This window comes from Grampus griseus (genome assembly GCF_964374135.1).
Source record: "Grampus griseus genome assembly, chromosome: 5".
NCBI classification, from domain to species: domain Eukaryota; kingdom Metazoa; phylum Chordata; class Mammalia; order Artiodactyla; family Delphinidae; genus Grampus; species Grampus griseus.
In genome coordinates, this window is record NC_138998.1 from 24,735,963 (window position 1) to 24,749,099 (window position 13,137).

Consider the following 13,137-nt stretch of genomic DNA (forward strand, 5'->3'; position numbering starts at 1 on the left):
CTCCACGGCATGTGGAATCCTCCCAGACCAGGGCTTGAACCCGTGTCCCCTACATTAGCAGGCAGATTCTCAACCACTGCGCCACCCGGGAAGCCCTTAACTGATTTTTTAAGACCTATTTGGATGTAGTGGAAATTAACCCTATGTCTACCATACGTGTAATAAATATTTTTCCAGTTTGACTTTTTTTGCCCCTTTTCATGATATTTTTTTAATTAAAAGATTTTTTTATTTTGTTAGATATTCAGGTCTGAAATTCATGGTTAGAGGTATGATTTAAACATATTTGGAAGTTTTCATAGTTCATAGTAGAGATGGCATTTACAACTGTGATTCTGGATGGGATGATCAAGAGAGGGAGTATGTATAGATTAAAAGGTTCTAATAATTGAGACCTGGAAAATGAGAGCTCAGTGAGAAGAGGGAAAAAGTAAGAAAACTGAGAAGGAGCTACCAATAAGGTAGGAGAATATGGTTTTCTGGAAGACAAAGTGTTTCAGGAAGTATGGAGTGATCCAAATGCTGATCATAGGTTTGATAATTTCAGGGTTGAGAATTGACCATTGGCTGTATTAACATAAAGGTCATTGGTGACCTTGACAAGAGCAGTTTCAGTGTAGTTTAGAAAGCCTCATTAGAGTATTTTTAAGAACATGTGGGAAGAGAGGAATTAGAGAAATTACAGAAACTCTTTTGAGGAGTGTTGCTATCAAGGAGAGCGGGAGAATGAGATAGTAGCTGGGGAGGAAAGGGCGTAAAGATGGCAAAAAAACAACATGTTTATCTGTTGCTTGGAAACAGTTCAGTGGGAGGAGGATAGCGTTGTTGTATAAGAGAATTGGTATAATACTATTTTAAATAGGTAAAGAGATGTGGAATATAGTGTACCGGTGGAAAGAGTAGGCTTAATTAAAAACAAACACAATTTGGGACTTCCCTCGTGGTCCAGGGGTTAAGACTCCACAATCCCAATGCAGGGTGCCTGGGTTTGATCCCTGGCCAGGGAACTAGAGCCTGCATGCCGCAACTAAGACCTGGCGCAGCCAAAAAAAAAAAAATTTTAAAGAAAAAGAAACAAACAAGGGACTTTCCTCGTGGCGCAGTGTTTAAGAATCCGCCTGCCAGTGCAGGGGACACAAGTTTGAGCCCTGGTCCGGGAAGATCCCACATGCCACAGAGCAACTAAGCCCATGCGCCACAGCTACTGAGCCTGTGCTCTAGAGCCCACGAACCACAACTACTGAGCCCATGCACCACAACTACTGAAGCCCACGTGCCTAGAGCCCGTGCTCTGCAAAAAGAGAAGCCTCCGCAATGAGAAGCCCGTGCACCTTTGGTAGTGTATATATGTCCATGCCACTCTCTCACTTCGTCCCAGCTTACCCTTCCCCCTCCAGCCACATAGCACAGGGAGATCAGCTTGGTGCCTTGTGACCACCTAGAGGGGTGAGATAGGGATGGTGGGAGGGAGACGCAAGAGAGAGGAGATGTGGGGATATATGTATACGTATAGCTGATTCACTTTGTTATAAAGCAGAAACTAACACACCATTGTAAAGCAATTATACTCCAATAAAGATGTTAAAAAAAGAAGCTCGCGCACTGCAGCAAGGAGTAGCCCCAGCTCACCACAACTAGAGAAAGTCCACGCACAGCAACGAAGACCCAACGTGGCCATAAATTAACTAATTAATTAAAAAATAAAACATACAATTGTGACTCATTAAATTAGAGTAAATTAAAAAGAAAAAACCAATTCATCTGTAGTAACAAAAGAGAAAGCAGAGCATATAAGCACTGATACTGATATTGCCAGGCTGGGGAGATATTAGCATGGAAGTTGTGGAGATCTCTTGTGATTGCTTGTTTTCTCAGTGAAATATGAAGCAAGATCTACAACTGTAAGTGTATGTGTTTTTTGTTTTTTCTTCCAATTTTATTGAGATATAATTGACATACAGAGCTGTCTAAGTTTAAGACGTGTAGCATAATGATTTGACTTACATTGTGAAATGATTATCACAATAAGTTTAGTGAACATCGATTATCTCATAGATACAAAATTAAATTTTAAAAAAGATATTCTTCCTTGTGATTAGAACTCTTGGGATTTATTCTCTTAACAACTTTCATATATAACATATAGCAGTGTTAATTAATATTTATCATGTTGTACAATACATCCCTAGTATTTATTTATAACTGGAAGTTTGTACCTTTTGACTGCCTTTATCTAATTCCCCTCCCCTAACACTAAAAGTATAAATGGTCCCAAGACCAAAAAGTTAGTCGATTGCTGATTTACTAAGTCTGTTATTGGAGGTTGATTATGAGGACTTCTGTAGCCAGAGTGACTTTGCAAACATCCGAAAAAGCTGGCTTCAAACAAAATTTTAATAACATTTTAAAGTTAAATGAAAATGTTTTGAATATTTCTGTATTTGAACTTTCATAAACTTCCTTACTTTTATTAAAAAATGCTAAATATAAAGTACATATTCTATTAGACAGTATTTATACTTTATAATTATTAGGAATACATCTATTGCATGTGGTCCTTTTCAGTGAAATTAGAAAGAAAGAATAGTAGATGATGGGAGATATAATACCCTAACATATTTGTCTTGTTTTAAAGATTGATATTGGAGACAAAGATTTTTTTTTTTCTTTATAAAATCCCACTTGTTTTATTTTCAGGAAAGTAAAATATAACCATTTCATTGATGGACTTGAATAGTAAATTGGTCTTTAACATTTGCATCTTATTTTCAGAATTTTAAGCTCAGTACTTTATATATAGAATTTGAGATATCTTGAATTTTTGAACTATTTTGGATTTGTAGTTACATTCATTAAAATTCAGAAAAGGTTAAATTCTAAAAATTCTACAAATATAGAAAATTCCAATTTTTTCCTCCAAATAGCTTAGTCATTTGTTTCAATACATGTTATGTACAGCACAGAAATTGCATGTTCAAATATTACCACAGCTTTGTGACCTTGAGTAAGTCACCTAAATGATTTTAAGCATTGAGACAACTCCAAAATTTTATCATTTTATGTATTTTTCTATGTATTTTTATGGCTGTAATGTGAAGAATGTTGATGGATGTAAAGGTTTATCTGTTTCATTGACGATTTACAACTGTAAAATATGTATTTGTAGGAGCTACTTTCTATTTATGACTGTAGAGAGATGCAGACCGATGGCCCAGGTCACCAATTGTGGAGGAGATTTCCCGAACATGTTCGGGAAATACTGGAACCTCATCTAAATACTAGGTCTGTAGACTCATTAAAACTATTTTCATAAAATTGTTTTTAACTTTATAAACTAAATGTTATCTTTGATATAACTTTTTAGCATTAAAAGTATTTTTAGTATGTTCTAATATGTGTTTTGCACTAAGATTTATGCTTATAATATTGTCAAAATGAGAAGTATAGTCTGCTCATTGTTTAAATTCTGTAACTTTATTTAGTAGACAAATTCAGTGAAGCTGAAAGGATTGATTTTTTTTTTAATTCAACTGTCAGTAGTACTTTGAAAAATCTACTTTAAATTGAATGTGAGTTGAAACTTTTGATGGGTCTAATTAACACAGAAATTTAAGAATTTAAAGCTAATCCCAAAGCCTTTAGTAATCCCAGTTAGAGATTAGAGATTTTTAGCCCTACCAATTTCTCCTCATGAAAATATTTTCTCCTTCTACTTTTAAAAAAAGTATTTTCTACCTTTTTTCCTCCCCATTTTAATAACTTTGTTAGGACTGATTGAAGGCCATAAATAATTTTTCGTTAGAAACTTTAATTTTAGGTAGTCTAAGTCACAAGCTTATTGGATATGTGACCTTGCATAAATGTAGTCTTTGAGCCTTAGTAGACATGTAGTAAAATTCTTTATAAAAGCCCTTAAGTATGCATACTTATTTGCTAGATACCCTTTAATATTTAGAAACCTTTTAAACATCATTTTATTTCTTAGGAAGAGCATTGTTTAAAGATGTAAAATAAATGTTTGTGTTTTCTTTTTTGAGGATTCCATACTTCTCCATTTATCTATATTTTATAGCACATATAGATGCTTAAGAGTTTCTGTGATCTCGTGGAAAGTTTATGGTTTTTAGAGTCATGTAGACCGAAATTTGAATCTTTTTTTTTTTTTTTTTTTGCTGTACGCGGGCCTCTCACTGTTGTGGCCTCTCCTGTTGTGGAGCACAGGCTCCGGACGTGCAGGCTCAGCGGCCATGGCTCACGGGCACAGCCGCTCCGCGGCATGTGGGATCTTCCCAGACCAGGGCACGAACCCGTGTCCCCTGCATTGACAGGCAGACTCTCAACCACTGCGCCACCAGGGAAGCCCCGAAATTTGAATCTTGACTCTGCATTTGCTCACTCTAAAAATCTTGGGCAATTTACTTAATATTTCCAAGTCTCAGTTTTTTTCATCTTGAAAATGTGAATAGCTTTACTTATGTTATATGATTGTTAGAAATAGAGAAGATAATGTTAAAAAGTACCTAGCAGAGTGCCTGACATTTGACTTAGACTCAATAATAAATGCTTATTCAATGTCAGCTTGTTGAATTTTGCTTTTTTCTGGAAAGGGTAGTGTGGCTATTCCCTACTTCATGTGAAGTAGAAGCCACCATTTCTGCCCACTTGTTATTCAATTTAGTATTTCTTAAGAAGCCAACATTTTCTGCCAACTTCTTATTCTTTCATAAGAAGAATATTTAAGTGGTCATTTATAAGAGTGATCTTAGCAAAGCAATGAGAATTCTTACGATCCTTCTACTTTTACATCTGGGAGTTTGAAGGAACCTCTCAGATGGTCCCTCAATGGTAGAAGTTCAATTTATCTAGCTGGAATCTGCTCATTGAAATCACCACTTCATAAATGTAAGAAGTCAATAGAGAGCAATATTAATGGAATTGACTCACTTTTGTATGAAACACCAGGATACCAGGTTAGCCTGTAGGGCAGTTTTATAGCTTGGACTGCTTGATATTTTCTTCACAGGGCCTAGGAGAAATAAAAGACTTCCTAAAACCATATCCTTGTTTTTGCTGCTTTAAAGTTACACTCCTATACTCTCCTTTAATTTATTTTTTTTTCACTTGGGCTGTTTATACGCAGTCACTAAACCTAGATCAAAGGGATGGCTATGTTTGGGAGATTTGATTTTTAGAACTAGATAGATCAACTACAGTTCAAAATTGCCACAGAAATAATTTTAGGAGAAAATATCAGGGTGTGTCTTGACAGAACCTGACTTGTACCCCAATATCAGTAGTTTTCTAACTAAGTTCACCATAAAACTTGGTAAAATCATCTAGAGAATTCATGAAGATTCAAAATAGTGATGGTTAACTGAGAGATTATTGGGTTTTTTCAGTTTTTAGCCATTTGTGATACAGTGAAATATATAATGTTTGCCGAGAACCTTGAGTATAGGGCATTAATTATATTTGTCATTTCCTAACCTTGCTTTGGTGATTAAAAAGGAACCCACTCACCTCAAAAAATTGCTGTACACATGGGTAAGATGAGACCTGTTTGAACATGTTTAAGTGTTAACACTGAGGAGCAAATAGAAAGGATCATGTTGAAGTTATGGAAGAGAGAAGTGGTAATTGATATAATAGGGACCCCGAGGGGCATCCAAATGGTAGCCATATATCTAATGGGAGATTAGATTAGAGGAAGTGAAATCTCTTTCTCTGTAATAGGGGAAGATAAAATAATGGATGGAACTCAGCAAATTTTACAGATTTAGTTGTGGGATTGTGTTAATGTTTTCTTTTTTTTTTTTCCATGAAGTAAGAAGTATAGGAGATGAGATTATTGGCTGAAAGTGGCAGTGGAGTTGGTATAGGTGATGTAAGGAGAGCGGTGATGATTTGAAATAGCCACTGTGGAAAGAGAAGAGAGAGCTGATAAGGAAAACTTAAAAGGATTTCTGGGCAGCATAGAGGTCCATTGAGGTTGAAGACTAAGATATGTAGTAGTACTAATCTCATAAGCAATTTAGTGATTTTTCCTCTATCAATGCAGTGGCCTAGGTATCATTTCAATGAAGGCAGGCATTTAGACTGATCCAAGGTTGGGAGCTTGGTGGATGGGTACAGCTGGTAAAGAAAATGTGGGAGTGGAGTGCATACAGGATATTACCAAGAGAGTACTTGAAGTGAAGCACCGTGGAGACCAAGCTGGCTAGGGAGAGAGGTAATGAAAAGGAGGGTATTATAGATCAGGAGAGTTTAGCAGAGTCAAGGGACAGAAGGTCTCAGTGAGAGAACAGATGTGTCAGAGTAACTGAGCAAAAGAACTGGAACTTTGGGAAACTGGCCATAAAGTGAGGTCTAAATAGTACATTTTGGAAGTGAAGAACTTTCTCTGTATTGGCAAGGGAGTCCGGACAAAGAAGTAGAGGGGAAAGTCATTGAGAAGTTTTCATTTTGACTAGATGGTCCAGCCAGACATTGAAGTCACTCAGGATGATAAAACTTGGTGAAGAAAGAAAATGCAGAGCAATTTACTAAATTTATCAGTGAGTTTGGTAATCAGTGGGTTTGGTAGATGCCCATAATGAGGAGTAGAGAATAGTATATATACCTGGGTGGCTTGAACCTCAAAGGAACAGATCTTTCTTGTACAATGATGGGGTTGGAAGGATCTGAAAAGAGCATTGAGGAAGGGAGGAAGCAGACTTAAATCCTTTGAAGTACTTGGGGTGTGCGTGAATGACCTACTGCCCTGCCATTAAGAAGGCTTTAGGGAAAGTAGTGTCCTTAGCCAGATTTCAGTAAAGGCAAGGCAGTAGTGGGGTAGTCAGTGAAAAAGTTGATGTAGTTTCTTATGCTTTCTTTACTAAAGTTCTAAACAGATGGAGATATATATATATATTTTTTTATATTATAAAAATATGTATATATATTTTAATAAACAATTTTTTAAATTACAGATATAAGAGTTCGCAGAAGTCAACAGATTGGTCTGGAGTAAAGAAGCCAATTTACTTAAGTAAATTAGGTAATAACTTTGCAGAATGGTCAGCATCTTGGGCAGGTTATCTTATAACAAAGGTAAGAACTCTGTTCAGAATTTTTAACTGAACAGAAATTGTAAAGGAAACGAGAACATCTATCTGAATGCATAGTACACACAGTAGGAATTGTAATATTTGTGCTGATACAGAAGTTTTCATAGGAAATGTTTACTACTAGAGAGTAACAATTTCTCTGTTGTTACTAGTAACAGTTTCTGAGTAAGAAGGTAGTTGTTTTATCAAGCAAATTGCTATGTTCTTCATGTGTTTGTAAAATGTCTATTATGTCTGTTCATTTAAGGTTGTAAAATAATACTGTTTAAAAGGATATAAATGCTTTATCAGACTTTTTTACATAATAAAACGATTTCTTAGGTAATAAAAAGATAATATTATCCCTTAGTGGCTACTTCTAAAAGAGGATACATTATCTGAACTTCCTCCAAAATAAAAGTAGAGGTTTTTTAAAAATGAAATTTCATGGAAAAATAGAGGTATATTTCTGACGTTTTCCTAATATGAAATTTTTACATACCTGACAAACAAAAAGGTACCCTGTGTTCACCCAAAATGTTTAAGGTGTATTTAAATTTCACAACTTTTGTTTTTAATTCATATTTCTATTAGTGTTTTAAAATATTACTATAATTTGTACCTGGTAATTTCAAGAAAGTGTCTCTCATTTTCTAATGAACATACTGAAAATATAATATGTGAAATATTAAATTAATACTCTTTAATTACTTTCAGCTATGGAATATTTTATTTAGTTGTAGTTTAGTTTGTTTTTTTTTTAAGTGAAGGATTTGTATTTGAAGAAGGAAAAACCTTTAAATTTTTATAAGAGAACAGTAATGTTGGTAAATTGAAGGTTAGATTATACCAATAAAATTTGACTCTAACACCAAGTAATTTAATTTTTTTATTTCTTCCATTTTGTTTCCTATACTTAATCACTGTTTACTACTTAATAAAAATGTGATCTTGTACTTAATGTGCTGGCCCAGAGAATACCTTCTGGTTACTTTCGTCATCTATGTGCTCAAGGAATAAATATACTAAATTTAAAGTTAGCTAAGTAAAATATACTGTATTTAGGGAAGTTAATCTGTAACAAAACGTGATTCATTTTAAAATGAACTGTAAGGGGAAAAGACCATTTTTGCTGAGATAGTCGGCAGCCCAGGTAGGGGCTGTAGGGGTCTCAGCAGTTCAGGCACTTGACCAGAGGGATGGTGATGTGAAATCCTCCCTGCTTTGAGTGCATTTCTCCATAGAATACCCACTCTGCAATGTTAAATTAACTCACATGTTGTTTTTTGGCATTAATCAAAAGAATAAAATGAATAAAACTACTTACTCTCTCTAAACCATTGGAGTTTATAGGTGCGGCATGATCTTGCCAGTAAAATCTTCACCTGCTGTAGCATTATGATGAAGCATGATTTCAAGGTGACCATCTATCTTCTTCCACATATTCTAGTGTATGTTTTGTTGGGTTGTAATCAAGAAGATCAGCAGGAGGTAAGAAATATCATTTTATTTGGTTTCTGTTTGTCCAAACATTTATGCAATGTAATTAGTGTTAAAAAGGCTACATATTAGTAGGAAATGTAGATCAAGGTATGCTATAATATGTAAGTACATATGAAAATGCTTACAAAATCCTTTTTTTATACTTTTATTTATCAAAGAGTTATATAATGCTTAGTTCATATCCTTTACCTATTTGTGGTTGTGTATGTGTGTGTCCTTTTTAAATAATTGGTAGTTTGATATATATTCTGGATACCAGTTTGTGCCAGTCATATCTCACAGAAATTTTTTCCAGTTAGTGGTTTTCTTTTTAACCTTTGTTTATACCTTTTGCCATGCAGAAATTTTAAATATAAATGCCAAATTTATAAATCTTTTATAGCTTTTTAATTTAAACCTTTTATGTGATACCTTCTCTTATCCAATGTCATGAACATATTTTCCTATATTTTTTTGATCCTTTTATTTTAACATGCCCTTCAATTACTCTGAAATTGATTTTTACAGATACTGTGAGATATTGTTTAAAGTTTTATTTTCTACTAGTTAACAAGTAGTTTCGTGATCATTTATTGAATAATCTAGAAGAATTTTTAAATATTTTTATATTTACTCTCGTGACTCTTACAGTATATTTTCTTTTCAGGGAAACATTTTATTGGCTTAATTATAGATGAGAAAAATGATTTATTATTAATGTATGATGGATTTTTTTCTTTTGAAAATTATTGCCTTAAAGTGGTTAGTCTTATATGTCAGGTAATTGTAAAATGATATTATGCAGACATATTATTCACCATAAAATGATTCTTCTTAGGTTTATGCAGAAATTATGGCAGTTCTAAAGCATGACGATCAGCATACCATAAGTACCCAAGACAGTGCATCTGATCTGTGTCAGCTCAGTACACAGACTGTGTTCTCCATGCTTGACCATCTCACACAGTGGGCAAGGCACAAATTTCAGGCACTGAATGCTGAAAAATTTCCACAAGGCAAATCAAGCAGAAATAAGGTGGACTCCATGAGTAAGTCATAACTTCTGTATCCTTCCTTCTCTTAATTATTAACCAGTTAGCTCCTTTCTGTAATTTAAGCATTAGCTTTTAAAAGACCTATGTTTTCTTGCATGCCTTTTTTTCCCTTTAAGATGGCCTTTTTACTGAGAAAGAGCAGTGAATTTATAGTTAGAAAACCTCTCTTTAAATTCTTACTGTCACTTCCTTAAGCAAAACACATACCTAATTTTTCTTTGCATAAAATAGGGTTGATTTTATCTCCCTTAGAAGATTGAGGATTAATTGGGATGGTGATGATATAAATTGTTAAGTGCGTATATATATGAATAGTGAAGTGTTCTTTATACTTTTTCACTTATAAGATACTCTTTGCAGTCTTTTTCACATTTAAGTTTTAAATTTCAAAGAGTTTACTTTCATTCATTTCATGGCCTATTTTTTTTTCTTTTTTAAATTCATCTCATTCTTTTTATTCTTCTTTTCCCTTTCTCTGGTAGTGTTTGGTATCCAGCAGGCTCTCCAGATATGCTTAATATATGTTACTATACTATACTCTGCTATACCTACTATCGTGCTATTTCTTTCCCTGTGATATTACAACTCCCACAAAGGTGTCTAAAAGAGGAATCTCATTAGAGTTTAAAATGACACTTGCCCCTATGATACAAGCACTTGGTGAGAAGAATTATATTCATCAGACATTAATAGATACTCTTAATGTCTTTGAACTTTTGTGTTTTTCATTCTTGCAGCAAGTGGGTAAAGTATATGATACTTCTGCTTCTTGTATACTTTAGCCATTTAGTGGGATCACATGATTTTCCCCCAAAGCTTCGAGGCTAATTGGAAAAACTAAGACCCTTAAAGAGGCCTTCACTTACACCAAGTTCTCAGTTTGTGAGCATCTCCCTCTTGTTCCTATATCTGTGGAAACACATATATTCCTGTTGTTAAGCACAACAGTTTGTTATTTTCTAAGATTTTTTGGACTTGCAAATAATTATGTTTAGGGGAATGTTTTTCTCTGCAGTAAGACTAATTATTGATATATTTTACATTATTTCAACAATTGAATGTTTGTTTCTGTTTCTGCATCTGAAAATGATAACAAAAAACCAAACGCGAACTCCGTTATTACCATTTCTTACTAACATAGTAATGAAAATTCTAGCTTTTAAGAGTAACATTTGTAATGTTTCAAAAGTACAATACTTTAACATTTCTCATAATTTGAAATGATTTACAAATTTTGGTGGAAGTAAAGAATTTATTTTAAATATAATTTCTTTTAAATTTACTATTTTGATTATGAAATTTATTTGTTTCCTGTTTTCTACATGCTGTTATGAATCATTATTAAAATTTATAAGTTTTAAATAAGAATTCTTAAACTGGGTAGTCCAGAAGTTCCTCAGTTAGGTCTTTTCTTAGACTCTTTAAAAAAATTACCATTTTAAAGTATTTGTGATTTTACTTGAAAGGTACTTTTACTTTTTATTTCCATTGTATTAGTTAATATTGTATATATAGCAACACAGGAAAAAAATGGATTGTTAACAAATAATTTTAAAATTAAAAAGAAGGCTATTTCTATAATTCTGCTTTTTTCCTACTAATAGCTATACTTTATCAGTGTTTTTATAGTTATTAATAATAAATAACTCATCTTTGTATCTTTTGTATTATCTTTATATCTCCTCAACATTTAATATAAATTTACATTTAATTGTCACAACAAAATTGTAAGTAAGGCAAGACAGATACTAATATTTCCCTTTTCTAAATGAGGAAACAGAAGCTCAAATAAGTTAAATGACTGTTCAAGGCAAGATAAGTCATAATGGTGCTGTTGGAGCAAGAATCTTCTGAGCAATCTTCTTGTTGGTAGTTACATTCTAAGTAAGATACCCTAATACATTTAGATTAATTTATTTCATGAGATAGATTAAAAATAAATTGAAATTTAAATGGATACTTTTAAAATTTCATCTTCTCAGTCTTTAATTACTCAATTATCTTTTTATAATCTAGTACCTACTGTGGATTATGAAGACTATCAGAGTGTAACTCGTTTTCTAGACCTCATACCTCAGGATACTCTGGCAGTAGCGTCCTTTCGCTCCAAAGCATACACACGAGCTGTAATGCACTTTGAATCATTTATTACAGAAAAGAAGCAAAATATTCAAGAGCATCTTGGATTTTTACAGGTTTGATATTAATATAGTGAACTTAATAATGACATTTACTATTACCAGTCTTTTATGTTTAGAGTGTTCATTTTATCAGTTTAGACAATAATACTATGACAGTGTAGGGAAGAAAAGAAAGTAAGGGCCAGTGGGCCTAATACAATGGATGAAATAATAGGTCAAGATTGTTGGGCTTCTTTTCAGGTCAAAAAGCAGAGTGTGGTGAGAGAACTGGAAAATGAGTAGCTTGTAGTCTTTGGATGATTAGTCCTCTCCTGTCTTTTTCTCCCTTGTCTAGCTCTGAGTCTCTTGTTCATTGTTAAAGCCATTCCTTTACAAGGATGTTCAGCTCCCTCATCTTTCTCCCTCTGTGTTGTATTCACTTTGTAAGACTCCAGTGCTGGATAAACTCACCCATCTGCTTTCCCAGTGTCTGCATGTAAGCAGCTGAACATCACTGGAGAAAAATCACACAATGGATTTTTAACTGGTTTTCCTTTCAACTCATAGTCTCAAACATCAGTGGGACTCTTTAACAGTGCCTTCAGTCATTCTATGTTTCTCTAGTAAAGACTACTTTCGCACTCTTCAAGATGACTGTTTCTTACCTTCTCTTCATTTCTCTGCTTCCACCTTACTTACTCTGTTGAGATGATCTTGCTTCATTGTTCATTAGGAAAGTAGAAGCCAGATGTCTACCAAATCCGAAAATACATTGGCTACTGTACCATATTCTCTTTCTTCCCTTCTCTTGTTCCTAAGGAAGGATCCCTTCCTGCCAAAATTCAGTTCTTCTACTTTTGTTCTTGATTTCAATCCTTCAGATATTCCTGCTTTCTCCAACATCATTAATTTTTCTTTCTCAACCAGAGTACATAGAGCATATAGACATGCTCTGGTGTCGCCTGTAAAATATCTTAATTTTTTATAATTCCCTTGATCTTACAGTATCTTCTTCAGATACTTCCCATCTTTCTGTTTCCTTTCACAGTCAGTTTTTAAAAGAATTGCCCATCTTCTCTGTATTCCTTCTTTACTTCCCATTTACTCTTTGCCCATTCCAATAAGAGTTCTTTCTCCATTGCACTGACTCTACTCTTGCTAAGAAAATTGGTGGCCTCCATGTTACCAAATCCAATAAATGCTTCCCAGTCCTCATTTTCTTAATCTCATGGCATCATTTGACCACTTCTTTATTAAGGTATTTTCTTTTCTCTCATAGCTTCTGGGATACCACATTCTCCAGGTTTCTTCAAACTACTCTGGCTTCTCCTCTCAGTTTCATTTGTTAGTTCTTCCTTGTCTATAAATATACAGGTACTCTGATGTCCTTCCCCA

General features: G+C 33.9%; 1 protein-coding gene across 1 annotated transcript in view; it reads left to right on the plus strand.

Annotated features, from left to right (window-relative positions):
- The window catches only part of ATR (ATR checkpoint kinase), a 102,658-nt gene that overhangs the window by 46,329 nt on the left and 43,192 nt on the right, over window positions 1-13,137 (plus strand). Inside the window, exons 24-28 of the mRNA XM_082655559.1 lie at window positions 3,167-3,282; window positions 6,969-7,089; window positions 8,439-8,576; window positions 9,406-9,616; window positions 11,639-11,817. Coding sequence (XP_082511685.1) covers window positions 3,167-3,282; window positions 6,969-7,089; window positions 8,439-8,576; window positions 9,406-9,616; window positions 11,639-11,817 — 765 coding nt within the window. The remainder of the gene's footprint in view (window positions 1-3,166; window positions 3,283-6,968; window positions 7,090-8,438; window positions 8,577-9,405; window positions 9,617-11,638; window positions 11,818-13,137) is intronic.